This window comes from Cibotium barometz, chromosome 8, assembly GCF_041138505.1.
Source record: "Cibotium barometz isolate CiBa-2024 chromosome 8, ASM4113850v1, whole genome shotgun sequence".
Taxonomy (NCBI): domain Eukaryota; kingdom Viridiplantae; phylum Streptophyta; class Polypodiopsida; order Cyatheales; family Cibotiaceae; genus Cibotium; species Cibotium barometz.
In genome coordinates this window covers 14,906,901-14,920,976 of record NC_141053.1, presented here as the reverse complement: position 1 = coordinate 14,920,976, position 14,076 = coordinate 14,906,901, and the positions used below count along the sequence as shown (strand labels likewise).

The window sequence follows — 14,076 nt, the reverse complement described above, 5'->3', positions numbered from 1 at the left end:
CAGCAGAACCTTAAACAGTATTGAAAATTATTTTTTTCCCAAACCCCATACCTATCCTTCAGGTGCTGTTCCTAAAGTATGGGTCCACATTGGAGAGAAGATCAGCATGCATGGGCTATTTGGACAGGTAAAGTAATAGCATTGAGTAGTCAGGGCCAAAACAGGTTGCATAGAAGCCTAGCCAAACAAACATGGCTGCCCAACTTGGTGGCACTGCACAGGTTGGGCCGTACAAACTGCAGGCCAACCAGTTGTCCTAGGAGCTGATGTTTAGTGCTTTGCAGAAAAACAACCTTGGAATATCACTATCATATAAGGAACGCACGACATTATTATGGCATGTAAATAATGGAATGCATCAACAATAATACCCCTGTCTGAGCAGTGAGTACCTACGTTCGTTCCTTGGCTTCAAAACGAGCATGAAAATCTCGAGGAATACATCGCACGTCCACTACTTGCACATCTTCGCCACCTTTCTGTTTTGCAGACAAAGGAATCTTAGAAATCATTTTAAGCAAGACAAGGTGAACTCAATCCAGAACTTACCAACTGTAAGCCCAACGGGGTGTGCACTGATAGACTCAACCATGTGTCCAAGAGATAAAGATATAGAGAAAGAGAGGAGAGAGAAGGGAATAGTGATCTTGCACAATACACCACACTGAGCACCGAACAAGCCCCGCCCCCTTTCAGGAATTTATTCACGAACAATCCACGGGCACGCTAGTCAAATCCACGAGCGCGCTGGCCAGGGTTAATACAATCAATGGATACAAAACAAACAAATATGCCGATGTAGGATATCCAAGTCGATGTCGAGGCACAAGATCTCTGATGCCGAACATACCCCGAGGATGACCCACAAGAAACTCTCACCGGGCTAGTACCACATCCAATATCCAAATCGAATCCAAATCCAAGTCCAAGTCCAAGTCCAAGTCCAAATCCAAGTCCAAGAATCACTCGCACATCCCATGAGTAATCTCCACAACTATAGCCTTGTCGATGAAATAAACCATGGAAAAGCTCTTTTTGGCAAGATAACTGATATTAAACCTGTTTTTAATGGTTTTCGGGCAATAAAAACCTCCAAAAAGCAGTTTTTGGAGTAGTTTTAGGGTTTTTGAATTTTTCAGTCCATACAGTTGTACGAATCCGTACAATCATATGGACAGATGATGACATGGCACTAAAGTTGATGGGGTACTCTGAATCAACGGGCAGTGATCAAAAATTCCATGATTTGGTTCATGATCAAGTAGATGATGATAGAGAAGATGATCTCCACGCTTCAATGAAGATGGCAACGCGATGAAGAGGTTCTTCTTTAACTTGATGCTAAAGAGAGACTCATGCTTCTTTATACTTGGGGAAGCCTTGCTTTTTGCCAAAAAAGTGATACTTTTGCCTTTTACTTTGCTTTTGGTCTTTTTAATAGTAAATTATTACTCAGCTTCAGTGAAGAGTTCTTGTTTTGCTTTTCTAGCTTCAAGGTCTTGCTTTTTGACACTAAAGCTGCTTTTTGAAAAAGCAACTTTTAGCTTTTTGGTCCAACTCAGTCTCCTCTTTCCAATGGTGCCCTTGGTTCGTAGTCAACACTGTTTGACTTTTTGATTGCTTTTTGACCAAGAATGGTGCTTTTTCTTAATCAAACCTTAAGGACTATCTAGTGTTCGGACATGGGTTTCATCATGTGAAATAGAGCTAGGAGGACCAAATAGTTACATTCCCTCTCTCTTATATCGCAATTGTCCTCTACTGTGGACTGCAAGTGTTCCAAGCACATCAATATGTTCCATGTATATTCATGTGTTCCAAGTACATCATGTACATCCATATGTTTTCAAAGTACCAGCCCCATCTGGTGAGCTTGTGCATATGGCCTTTCCCATATATGTGGTGCCTTCTGCTCGTCTGGCAACATCTCTATGCCTTTTCTTTGACCGATGTCCTTGTTCTTGATGATACATCTTCATGGTCTATCACATGTGTTAGATATAATAAATGCATACTTCTTCTACAAAAACTAGACACAAGCTAGTCAACAAACAAGTATGCATCATTCGCGTCTATTGAGTATTCCAGGTACTAGCCAAGTAGTCTGGAGCCCAGTGGACTATCACATGCCATAAATCCAAGCATTGTCCACACATCAAAAACAGCACATAAAGTCAAAGAAACATACATCAGTATACAGTGCACAAGTAATGATCCTCCTGTTCATGGGTTGTCATGTCTGGTTTCATCGGAAATCGTGCTAAGCCATCTGGTTCCCGAGGAAAACTGCTCAGACTCTCGCTCAAGGCCATCTGATCACTATGACCACCCGAGAATTCTTGCATAGTCATCTCGGCCATCTGGTCGCATTGACAGCCCGGCTATGAAATCCAATACAGTCATTTGGGCCATCTTGTCGCAATGACCGCCCGACTGCAAAGTCCAATACACTCATCTAGGCCATCTGGTCGCAATGACTACCCGACTACGAAATCCAATACAGTCATCTGGGCCATCTGGTCGCAATGGCCGCCTGATTACAAAGCCCAATACAGTCATTTGGGCCATCTCGTCGCAATGGCTGCCCGACTGCGAAGTCCAATACAGTCATCTAGGCCATCTGGTTGCAATGACCGCCCAACTGCGAAGTCCAATACAGTCATCTGGTCGCAATGATCGCACGACTACGCAGTCCAAGATATCTAGCATCGTTGCCGTCCATGGGTCAGCTAGCATCATTGCCTCACATATACAAATCTCATTCTGGCATTGTTGCCGTCCAATGGGTCATCCGGCATCATTGCCACCCAAGTACAAATCTCGTTCGGGCATCGTTGCCGTCCAATGGGTCATCTGGCGTCGTTGCCACCCAAATACAAATCTCTTTTGGGCATCATTGCCGTCCAATGGGTCATCTGGCATCATTGCCACCCAAATACAGATCTTGCTCCGTGGGCTATCGGGCATCGTTGCCAAACTAGAGCACGTCCAAGTAATCATTATAAGCAGAATAATGATCAATTCCAATCCAATATTTATATACGATGAAGAGGACTAGAGGAACAATCCCTTCCTCTTGAACCACTTTCTCATAAACTTGAAGTATATCTGGATAGTCCTTGAAGTACTTCTCTAACATCCATTTCGCATCAATTTCAAGAGGAACTTTCTGACCCCGTCTTTTCTCTTTTTCTCACAAAATGAAACACAATCTGTTCTGGCTCTTCCATCCCTGATGGATCCTTCAATACAGGCTCCTCTGGGGATAACCCTGTACATGGTTTCCATAAAATGTCATGGAAGGCATTATATATCCTCCAATGATCTGAAAGGTCTAACCGATAACATATACGGTTGATCTTCTCGGTTTCCTGAAGAGGTCCATATACCATCATTCCCTGACTTGGACAATCCAAAGATAAAATCCATAACAAAACTCTCCCATAGAACATTCAATGGATGCAATAATCCTGCTTCTTTGCCCTACGAGAGGTGGAGAACAGCTTTTCTTTGATCACTTTTGGCCTCAAATCCTTTGTCTTACATAAACAGGTTTGCATCATAAGGAAACCCTTTTTGATGACATAAGAAGTCACCAAATCTTCATTCTGCAATCCGTTCCAAAACATCCTTGAGATCCTCTTTGGTAGCATAAGGATCCTTCATCAAAGTGAAATCCATATGGTAACCCATAGAAACTGCATGGCTCAAGGATCTCCGAGATAATGCATCTACTTCCTTGTTGTCTTTGACAATCATAGGCCACAGCATGGCCTTCTTGGTTCAAACCGCTCCAATGCAATCTTATAATGTTCAACCACAAAAAAAGGTCTAGAATAACCAACATCGGTCCTTTGCTAGCATAAAGTCTCAATGCTTCAAAGGACTCTGTTTCAACTTTGCTCCATAAAGATTCCACGGCTTTCTTTGTCAACACTTGCAATGGTCTAGCATCCACTGCAAACCTCTTGACGATATTCCTGGCATGATGTCTGTAAACTGGCCTTGGTCTTCAGACAAAACCAAAGGGCAGTGCAAAACAAACACTCGCACACAAAACACTTCAACACCTTTGAAGACCTAGAAAAGGAAAACAAACAGGGGGAGCTAGAGTGCTCCTGCAAACAGTACACGAACACCGATTGGCCCCAAAACGCAGTGGCGCCCCTTGCGGTATTTCTTTAATTGATTATAAGAGCTTTGAATACAATAAGGCTAGAAACTCAGCCGTCACAGTAGAACTGAAGCCTGCAAAGACCCTGCATCATGGCTTCTTGTTCACTCGGCATCCACAAACAATTCCAGCTATCATTCACATCAAAAGACTCTTTCACATTGAGTCCTGCATACACCATGATCAAGGCTGCCACAATCATCCATAGCCTCTCACCCTATGAACAGCATCACACCCACACACATCCAGTGCTCTCCTACTTCACATTGAGTCCTGCATACAAAAGCTTTATCCCATGATCAAGGCTGCCACAATCATCCATAGCCTCTCACCCTATGAACAGCATCACACCCTCACACATCCAGTGCTCTCCTACTTCACAACAAAGACTCCAAACTGTTCCCAGAGGAGAACTCGTGTTACACCACAGCATACTATGCAGTCGACACATTTGTACCAACCCTCTCTGCCTTCCAAGGGTACTATCCATCTCAGTCATGGATTCCCCGACCCCTGTCCAATCACCAACAAGGCTGTACCAAACATGTGTCCATTCCTATTACCACTGCCTACATGTGACCTATCTCCTAGAGAAACCAAAAACATGTTTCCTTGAGAAACCTACCATCTATTTCCACATGAAACCCTTAGGCATGTTTCCCCTTGAAACCTTTGTCTTGTTTCCACACAAAACCATACACAGCACCATTCAAAGACAGTGCCAACAACGGCACTGACCTATGCCCACAAGTGTAGGTCGCTCTCTTCCTTTCAAGGAGGAAGAAAACAATCTCCTCCATGAACATACACCCATGCAAGCTTGCATCACTTCCATGCCAAGAAACACATCCAAGTGACCCTGTACTTGCAGTTGGAAACCCATGCACACAGCTGTACTTTGTTAGACATCATCCCCTCCTTGCTGGCTTCCTATTTGGTGTCCTATTTTAGCCTCTAGGACTGACCATGTTAGTCTGAGGGGCTAGTCACCCCACTTATATTTTACCCATATTTATTCCCCATTTATGATCCTGGGTATTTTTCCAAGTCGTGGAGGTTCTTTTGCTCCAGTCGGCTACCTACATGTAGTAGTACTAATATATAGCCAGCATGCCTCCCTCATATTTCACTGCTTAGCATTGCTTGTCTAGCTTGTCTAGCTGCAGTCCCTCACTTACGAGGTTCTCCCCTCTTGCTCGGGACATGTATTCCTTTTGGTGATAATATTGAGAGCAGGTTCTCACCTGTGTTTTCTCTCCATCTCTGCAGACTATGCCAGGAGGAGGTTGAGAGTGAGGAACATTATGTATGCAGATGCAGAGCATATAGTGTCATTAGAGAGAGAGATACACCACCATCTTCAGTGGACATCCCTCACTCCGCCAAATCATGGAGTCCACAAACCAACGCAGATTTGGCCAGCTCTTGCTAGAGACACAACACCACAAAGAGACACTGCTACGGACTCATACCACAGGGAGAGGTGGGCGACAGCTCTAGCTCACTGATTTCTTCCAGAGATCTATCCCAGTGCCTACCCTAACACAGGAGGGGGTTACAGTTCAGTGCGCTGCGGACCTCCGAGCCAGACAGAGACCGAGAGCACCAGGCTACCAGTCCCAGTCCACATCAAAGGGAGATCACAAAGATACGGGCTCGACATCAGCACCATATCCAGGAGCGGCTAGCTCACTTACACTCACACCTGGAGATCATGCTCCAAGGTATTTTATTTTTGCCTCGCCATTGCCTATGTATCACATATTACACCCCCATTATGGTACTGGTTGGAGCTAAACAGATCTGCATTGCATTCTTGTATACCCTGCGCATATAGGTTGCATACTGAGCCTCTAGCAGTAGTGCTCCATCCATCACACCCCCCCACTAGCTCAGTACTTTCATAGTTTATTTCATGTTCATTTTGTCCTCTTTTTTTTTGGACATCCAGAAGACATTGACAGTTGTACATTGATTTTTCTCATAGGTCGAGTTCGGCCTCTAGTAGACGTTAATACAACTCTCTCTCTCCCTCTCTCTCTCTTTTCATGAAATTGTGTTTTATATTATATGTAAAAAAAGTACATCAGCCACATGGCTCACACAGAACCTATGGCCCCAAAAAACCCCCACAAAAGATCCTCTAAAGGATCATGACCATGCAAACCTGTACACTAATAAGAAAGCCTCCTAGCCAAATAAGCATCCCAGATAAAAGCATCAAAGATGAGCCAGCCGAGCCGCTGTAGACCATAACGAAATAACATCTGCATCCTGTAGCTGAGCTGAGAGAAGAGAAGAAAACTGCCAAAGCAGCAAACCACGGATACGTAGAATGTGCCCATGTATTCCAAACAAGGAATCAAAGATGAACCCATTCCGTGTAGTCCAAATATGCCAAAGTCCTGTCCATCTAAGGAAATGGAATATCACACGGTGACTGTCCGAAGTAATGACGTGAGGACAAATCCCAAATATCCACTGATGAGCCGAAACAGTAGACCTCTCTAATGCATCCCAAACGCGAGAGACAAAAGACCAAATCTGACGGGCCACTGGACAACATGAACAGATGCATAACTGTTTCAGTGCATGTCGTGCAAAAGAAGCAAGAGGCCAATGTAATTTTACGACGGCTGAGCTGATCCCATGTAGGTAACCCTCCCACCAACATCCTCCAAATGAAAACCTTACCTTGGTAAGGGAGTTTAGACTGCCAACCACGCATAAGAGTTTTCTGCCACCATGATTTAGACTTGTGCAATCCACACACCTTATTGGCCTTGGCTGAAACCCAATCTTTCTCTGATACGAGCTTATGATAGACCTGGTTAGCTGAAAGTGATATCAAGTCACCAGATTTACATAGTGCCCAATCAAGCCAAGGCTAATCTGCAGATGGCCGAGGCAATGGAGTAAAAGGCTCAACTGCATGCATGATGTCAACCCATAGTGGCTGAAATGTCCGAGGAACCCTAAAGTGCTGCCGAATACGACGAAACAAATATGGCCTGTCACGACCAGGTATCACAGCATCTCGGATTCTAACCAAGCCTAACCTGACCATGCGGTTGAGTCATATGCGTGAAGCATCTCTGTCTGGCCAAACATTGACACGCGACTCCACAAATGTTTCGAGCTGCAAAGAGTTCAAAAGTAGTCTTTCATGACCAAGATCCCACCGAGCCAATAGTAGAACTTCATGCCAAGAAAGGAGAATATGCGATAAAATGTGAGATGAGCGAATACGGACACGATGAGCCGCATTCACAATGTCCCACCATGAAGCCTGCACATGTGTCCGTCCATGTGACAATCCCTCCAACTCAACCAAGTCACGAGCCATGAATACCCAAGGCTGCTCCTGCAAACACGTATCCTAAAAAAGCGCCCACCTACGCGCCACCATATGCAAGCGGACATCCAGTAAAGCAACCCCACCCATTCTTTTGGGCGTCGTAATGTGATTCCAAGCTATCCATGTTTGACCCATAATATTTCCTTGCCTCTTCCACAGCATAAACCGAATGGGAGCAACCAAAAGGAGAAGAGATTTGTGCGTCCAAGGTAGCTAAGGCAAAAAATAGGAAATCATGCTAAGCATAATAACCTGAGCTACCTTAATCCTCATGTGCATAGGCCACCCTTGAGCTTTCCAATACACAAATTTATCCAAGATCCGAGCAAAAATCCAAGCAAGAAGCGCTTGGGGGTCCACATCCACACCCACCGGATACCCAAGATGACGAACAATGTCTCCTGTATGCACCACACGGCCTTGCCACCCTAATGCCTCAAGATCAAATTCCGTGCATACAATGAGGGCTGATTTTGTTGAATTTATTTTCAGCCCAAAAGCCAATGCAAAATTATTCCAAGCTTCCATTGCTCGATCTATATTGGCTTTTTCGGTAAAAGTGTCATCCGCAAGGGCTTGAGCAACCAATTGCTTGCCATGAGGGAGATGCAAACCAACCACTTCGCCATGCGATGCCATAGCATCTAGGCGAGATAACATAGGATGAGTGGCAATGGCAAAGAAAAGAGGGCTAAGAGGACAGCCCTACCGGAGAGAACAGGTGAGAGAAATACTATCCGAAAGTCCTCCATTGAGCATAAACCGCGTAATAGAGCCACAACCAAGTAAATGCACCAAATTAGCCATTTTGGAACCAAAGCCCATGGCTGTCATTAACTGAGAAAGGAAAGACCAGCTGACATGATCAAAAGCTTTTTCAAGATCCAGCTGCACCATCACAATCTCTTGCTTCTTTGCCTTGGCATAATCCACTCCAATTTGAACATTAAGAATATTATGCAAAATATTCCTGCCATGCACAAATCCATATTGATATGGATGAATAAGAGTAGGAAGCACCTTTTGCAAGCGATTAGCAAAAATGTTTGTAAAGCCATTGAGCCAAAGAAGTAGGCAAAGGGACTTCGGGCAACAAACGAAGTATGCCTAACTTCCAATCGGTAGGCATATATCCCTCATCCCAAACCCTTTGACAAATAAGCGTTTAAGGCTCTGCAAGCTGAGCAGCATATTTTCGGAAAAACTTATTTGTCAAACCATCCCAACCAGGGCTCTTTCCCATGGGAAGTTTGGAGAGAACAGCTTCCACTTCCCCTTGAGTAACAGAAGCATCAAGCTGAACCGCCACATCAGGGTCAACTTGATATCTTACTTCAACAAACAATGACTCCCTTGCAGCCAGGACAGCCGACGAGACATCCTCTCGAGGGACAAGCAAATCTTCATAAAACCTGATGCAATGCTGAATAACCTCTGAAGGTTGAGTAACAAGGTTGCCTTGGGCATCCATCAGCCTAACAATATTCTCACGCATATGTTTTTGATGCAACTTATCATAGAAGCGATCAGATTGACAGTTAGCATCCCGCAAAGCATCAAGACGTGCAAGTAGTTTAAAGCGAACATATTGTGTTTCCTGCACACTAGATAGCTCCTTTTTCAGCCATTCTATGGCATCCACAACTTCAGCATCCATAGAGTCAGTAAACATGAACGCCTGCAAGCCCTTTAAAAGCGACTCAAGAAGAGCCACATGCTGTTTTTGTATAGAGGCATTAGCAAGACCATAATGCCGCGCTAATTTCCGAGTGTTGGTAAGGAACACTGGCCAAGCATGATAATCAGCCATGGACACTCTTGTGGAGAAATGTCGTATCAACTGACGCATATAAACATCAAAAACTTTATGCTTCAAAAAAGTGTGATTTAAGCGCAAAGGCAAGCGTCCCAACAAGCTTTTATATGCATCCAAAGGATGATAGACCATTTCAAACACAAGCGGCCAATGATCCGACAAAACCTAATGCTGATCAACCATCATAGTAAGAACCTCTGGCAAAAAGAGATCTTGATGGAAAATATACATCCTATCCAATCTAGCATAAGTGCCCCGAAACTGTTGAGTGTAACCCCTTTCATCTGGATGCAACCAAGACCACATGTCTTGTTTTAGCGACCTTGCTGCAAAAGCTTCCCACGCCATTCTCTCCAGGCCATCTATTACAGAATGAGGCGACGTGGCTTGCTCCCTGGAGACACACATATTAAAGTCTCCCATCACAAAGCCAGGATGAGAGATTGAAAGAGCACACAAGTCATTCCATAGCAAACGGCGTGCACGAGCATTATTTGGAGCATACACCCCTAACAACCATAAAGGCGTATCATCCCAAACAATCTGTATCACTAGAAATCTTCCATGAACATCTTGAATCACAAGAGAAGGCTGAAACTGCGAACAAACAGCAAACATAACACCTGACTGCGAAGCAGTATGTCCGCTGTAGAAAACATGAAACCCCTTATATACATAGGCTTTGCCAGCCAACTTATGCTGCTTATGTTCAACTGCACACAAAACATCCCAACCATGACAAAAAGTTGTACGCCAAAGCCTGAACTGCTTTTGGCGCGAAGAAATACCCTTTACATTCCATTGTACAATTTTCATTCTTCCCAGAAAAGGAATCAACAAGGCCGTGTACTAGGCCCAGGACAATCTGCCAAATCACAAACCTTTTGAAGCATTGCATTTTTAGACATGGTATTTGTGATCTCAGACTGCCCTTGGAGTTTCCGAGCACGTGCCAAAGGGTAATGACCATCCCATGGCGAGATGACCTCACCCTTCGAACCAAACACAAGAGACAATTGTTGTTGTGCTTCTTTTGTTAGGCGACTTCTAATAGGATAGCGTTCTACTCTATCCACCCCAAGAGCCCCTGTACCTTGAGAAAGTTGGCCTCCCGGCCTCTCAATCCTAGTCTGTTGCTGGGCACCTGAACCCAAAGGGCGACAAGCATATGTATGTAAGGGCCCCTTTTGAGTACGCAAAGGCCCCCGCCAAACAGCATCTGAGAAATCCCCCCGCAGGGCAACAAATCGTGTCTTTTTACCATGTACTTCCACCCATGGCTGCTCAACCTCATTCTGAACATCCACATGTACATCCATGTGCTGGGCATCATGTAAAGGAGCATCATGCTCATCTTCCACGGGAAACTGCCCATCAACGATATCCTTGGTAGCAACAACTTGTTCTTTCTTAGGACATTCAGAGACAAAGTGGCCCATCTCACCACATTTGAAACAATGGCCAGCAAATGTATCCCACCTCAATTCATACATTAAAGGTTGCAGCCCAGCCATATTGACACGCAAATGTGTCGGCCTAGGTCTCCCAGTATCCCACAACATGCATAGACGATTTCGGTTTCTAGATGTCATTCGAGGTACCACCAAGACATCACCGATACCTCGCATGAGACCTGGTAAAACACGCCAAAACATTGGTGGGAATTGTTTCACTTCAACCCAAACTGGGCAAGCCTGGCGCAACATATCTTGGTACTCTGCCATAGGCTTCCACGGAACCACATGAACCAACTGCCCATCCAAAAAAAGTGGCACTTGCTCCAAGACTGCCCTACAGGCTTCCGAAGTGCAAAAAAGTATTTCATAAAAGCCTCTCGGACCATCATAAATCTCCTCAAGTGCCTCAAGCGACACCAAGCGGCCCAACCATGCTCTAAGACGAGGCAACAACGGAATACGGTCAGTAAAGAAGAAGATAGCAGCACGATCATGAAAATCTGCTAGCTGTTGTAGCAACAAAGGAGTCTCCATGCAAGCAAGCATGCCTCTCAACCTTGTATATCTCTATTTCTTTCAGAAAGTGCGCTTCTTAAAAAATAGAGAAGGGAGGGTGGTCATCGTGGAGCGACGCTCTACATGACGGTGCGAGACCTATGGGACCAAATTAAAGCTGGCAGCCTGGAACTGCAATGGATCTCTCAGACTTGATGTAGGTGCCTTTGAAGACAGCTTTAGAGATAGAGATATAGTCTTCTACTCGGAGACTCACCAGGCCCCTGGTCAGATGATGCCACAGGTGACAGGATACAGATGGGAGACAGCTTGCAGAGTAGGGACGAGATCGGTACACAGTAGTAGAGGATCAGGAGGGGTGGCAGTTCTTTTCAGGGAGGAGCTGCAACCGCTTCTACACATAGTTCGGAGAGATGATCAGGCCAGATATATGTGGGTGAGACTGAGGGCCGACACAGGCAGATTCCTGTATATTGCCATATGCTATTTTGCTCCTAGTACATCGACATATGCAGCACCTAGAGGGCAGTCTCCTTTCTCTGTGCTAGATGATGACATATGGGAGTTCTCTAGGGATGGAGACATCATCCTGTTAGGGGACTTTAATGCCCGGACGGGCAACCGCCAGACAGCCTTTTATGATACCTCGGAGGAGATGCTGAGAGAGCTGGACACTCTGGATATGGGATTAGACAGACGCTCACAGGATGTGGAGTGCACAGAGTATGGGAGATATTTGGTAGATATGGGGACTGCACATGGGTTGGCCATACTTAATGGCTTGCAGAGGTTTCCGTCAGCAGCTGGATTTACTTGCTTTCCACATAGACATGGTGCTAGCACAGTGGATTATGTTATGGCTATGCCCAGCTTTGTTTCATGCATTGAGGACTTCACAGTTGGATCTCGGCCCATTGGGGTAGTAGTGGATCATGCATTGTTGACATTGACTATCTCTTTTCACTTTACCACAGCTCAGAGGACACGAGGGGCAGATCACACTCGATATACTTTTACCTCAGAGACTGATGCTGTCTACACAGATGGGATTTATAGACGTCTGTACACAGAGGAGCCAGGGAGACCTTTGGAGGAGTTGACCCATATACTGACAGAGACTTTACATGATGCAGCGAGAGAGGCATATCCACATACTCAGCCTGGACAGAGACAGCGTTCTAGATGTATGCCCCAGAACAGTTGGTATGATGAGGAGTGCAGAGAGACCAGAGCCCGACTGCAGCGGGAGGTTGCTTTGGGAGTCACTACTCACCGACAGTCACGTATTGCCTTCCGACGCCTTGTGCGAAGGAAGAAGCGGGCCTTCCTTGCTCAGCTAGAGCAGGAATTATACCAGCTGTTCTTGAGCCAGGATTCGAGGGAGGCTTGGCGTCTGTTTCATGAGTCCTCCCCTGCTTTGGCCATCACTTCTACAGAGGTCTGGGGTAGTTATGCAGCATCTCTATATACAGTTCCTGGACAGACACCTTTTCCTGACCCGCCAGCACCATGCCCACAGACATGTACTTTCTTTACCGCAGAGATGGTAAGGAAGGCCATTGATAGGATGAAGACTGGGAGAGCATATGATCACGATGGATTGGTTGCTGAGCACTTTATTCATGCGAGAGACATGCTGGCAGAGCTTCTAGCAGTGATGTTCAATCGTGCTATGTGCGAAGGCTTACCCGAGACTTGGAGTAGGTCCACCATCGTGCCTATCTTCAAGTCAGGGGACCCTATGGAGCCAGGTAATTATCGCACTATTATGATTGGTCACACACTAGCACGATTGTATGCATCCATTCTTGAGCAGCAGTTGAGTAGATGGGCAGAGAGAGTTGGCATTCGAGCAGAGGGACAGGCAGGGTTCAGGAGAGGTTTCTCTACTCTTGACCACATCTTGACTCTGCGGGCCATTATTGAGGAGGGCAGGTCGCATGGGCGACGGATTTATTGTAGCTTTGTGGACTTCCGCAAAGCATTTGATACAGTGCCCAGAGCCAGATTGATGAGGCGATTACAGGAGATGGGGGTACCCACAGAGCTCATATGGGGGATTATGGCTTTATACAGATGAGTTGCAGGACAGGTACGCACCCCAGAGGGGGTCTCTACTTTGGTTCACTCCACTATAGGAGTGAAGCAAGGTTGCCCGTTATCTCCTTCTGTTTGGTATGTATGTGGATGAGGCTTCTGACTACATTGAGAGATTGGGGGACAGAGGAGCCCAGCTAGCAGGTACATGGATTCCACTATTGTTATATGCTGATGATATTGTGTTGATCTCTGACTCTCCTGAGGGTACGCAGCGTCATCTGGATGCTTTACATGAGTTTGCACATGATAGTGGATTGTCTGTCAACCTTGGCAAAACCAAGGTTATGGTGTTTAACACCACGCCACAGTGGGTTAGGCGATCAGCTTCCACATTTACATATGGGCAGGAGATTGTGGAGTATACAGATGCATATACATATCTTGGGGTAGTATTCAGTGGGCCAGTGTTTTCGATGAGGAGAGCAGCAGAGACTAGATTGACTAGAGCACATGCAGCCCTGGGTGGTTTGGAGAGGATGTGTTCGCAGGTTCAGTTTCAGGAACCTCGAACGAAACTCTGGCTTTTTGACACTCTAGTGACATCAGCTATGCTTTATGGAGTGCAGATATGGGGACCTTCAGTGGGCCATCACAGCGCAGGCGGGTGGAGAGGTATGGAGAGGCCTTTGGTATCTATGATTGCTAGGCTTATTAG

The 14,076-nt window shown here is 45.6% G+C and overlaps 1 protein-coding gene across 3 annotated transcripts in view; it reads right to left on the bottom strand.

The window, feature by feature from the left end:
* The window catches only part of LOC147635948 (Pseudouridine synthase family protein), a 112,659-nt gene that overhangs the window by 39,992 nt on the left and 58,591 nt on the right, over positions 1–14,076 (bottom strand). For all 3 annotated transcript variants that reach the window (XM_086801358.1, XM_086801356.1, XM_086801357.1), the window contains one exon: positions 397–479. In XM_086801358.1, coding sequence (XP_086657484.1) covers positions 397–479 — 83 coding nt within the window. The remainder of the gene's footprint in view (positions 1–396; positions 480–14,076) is intronic.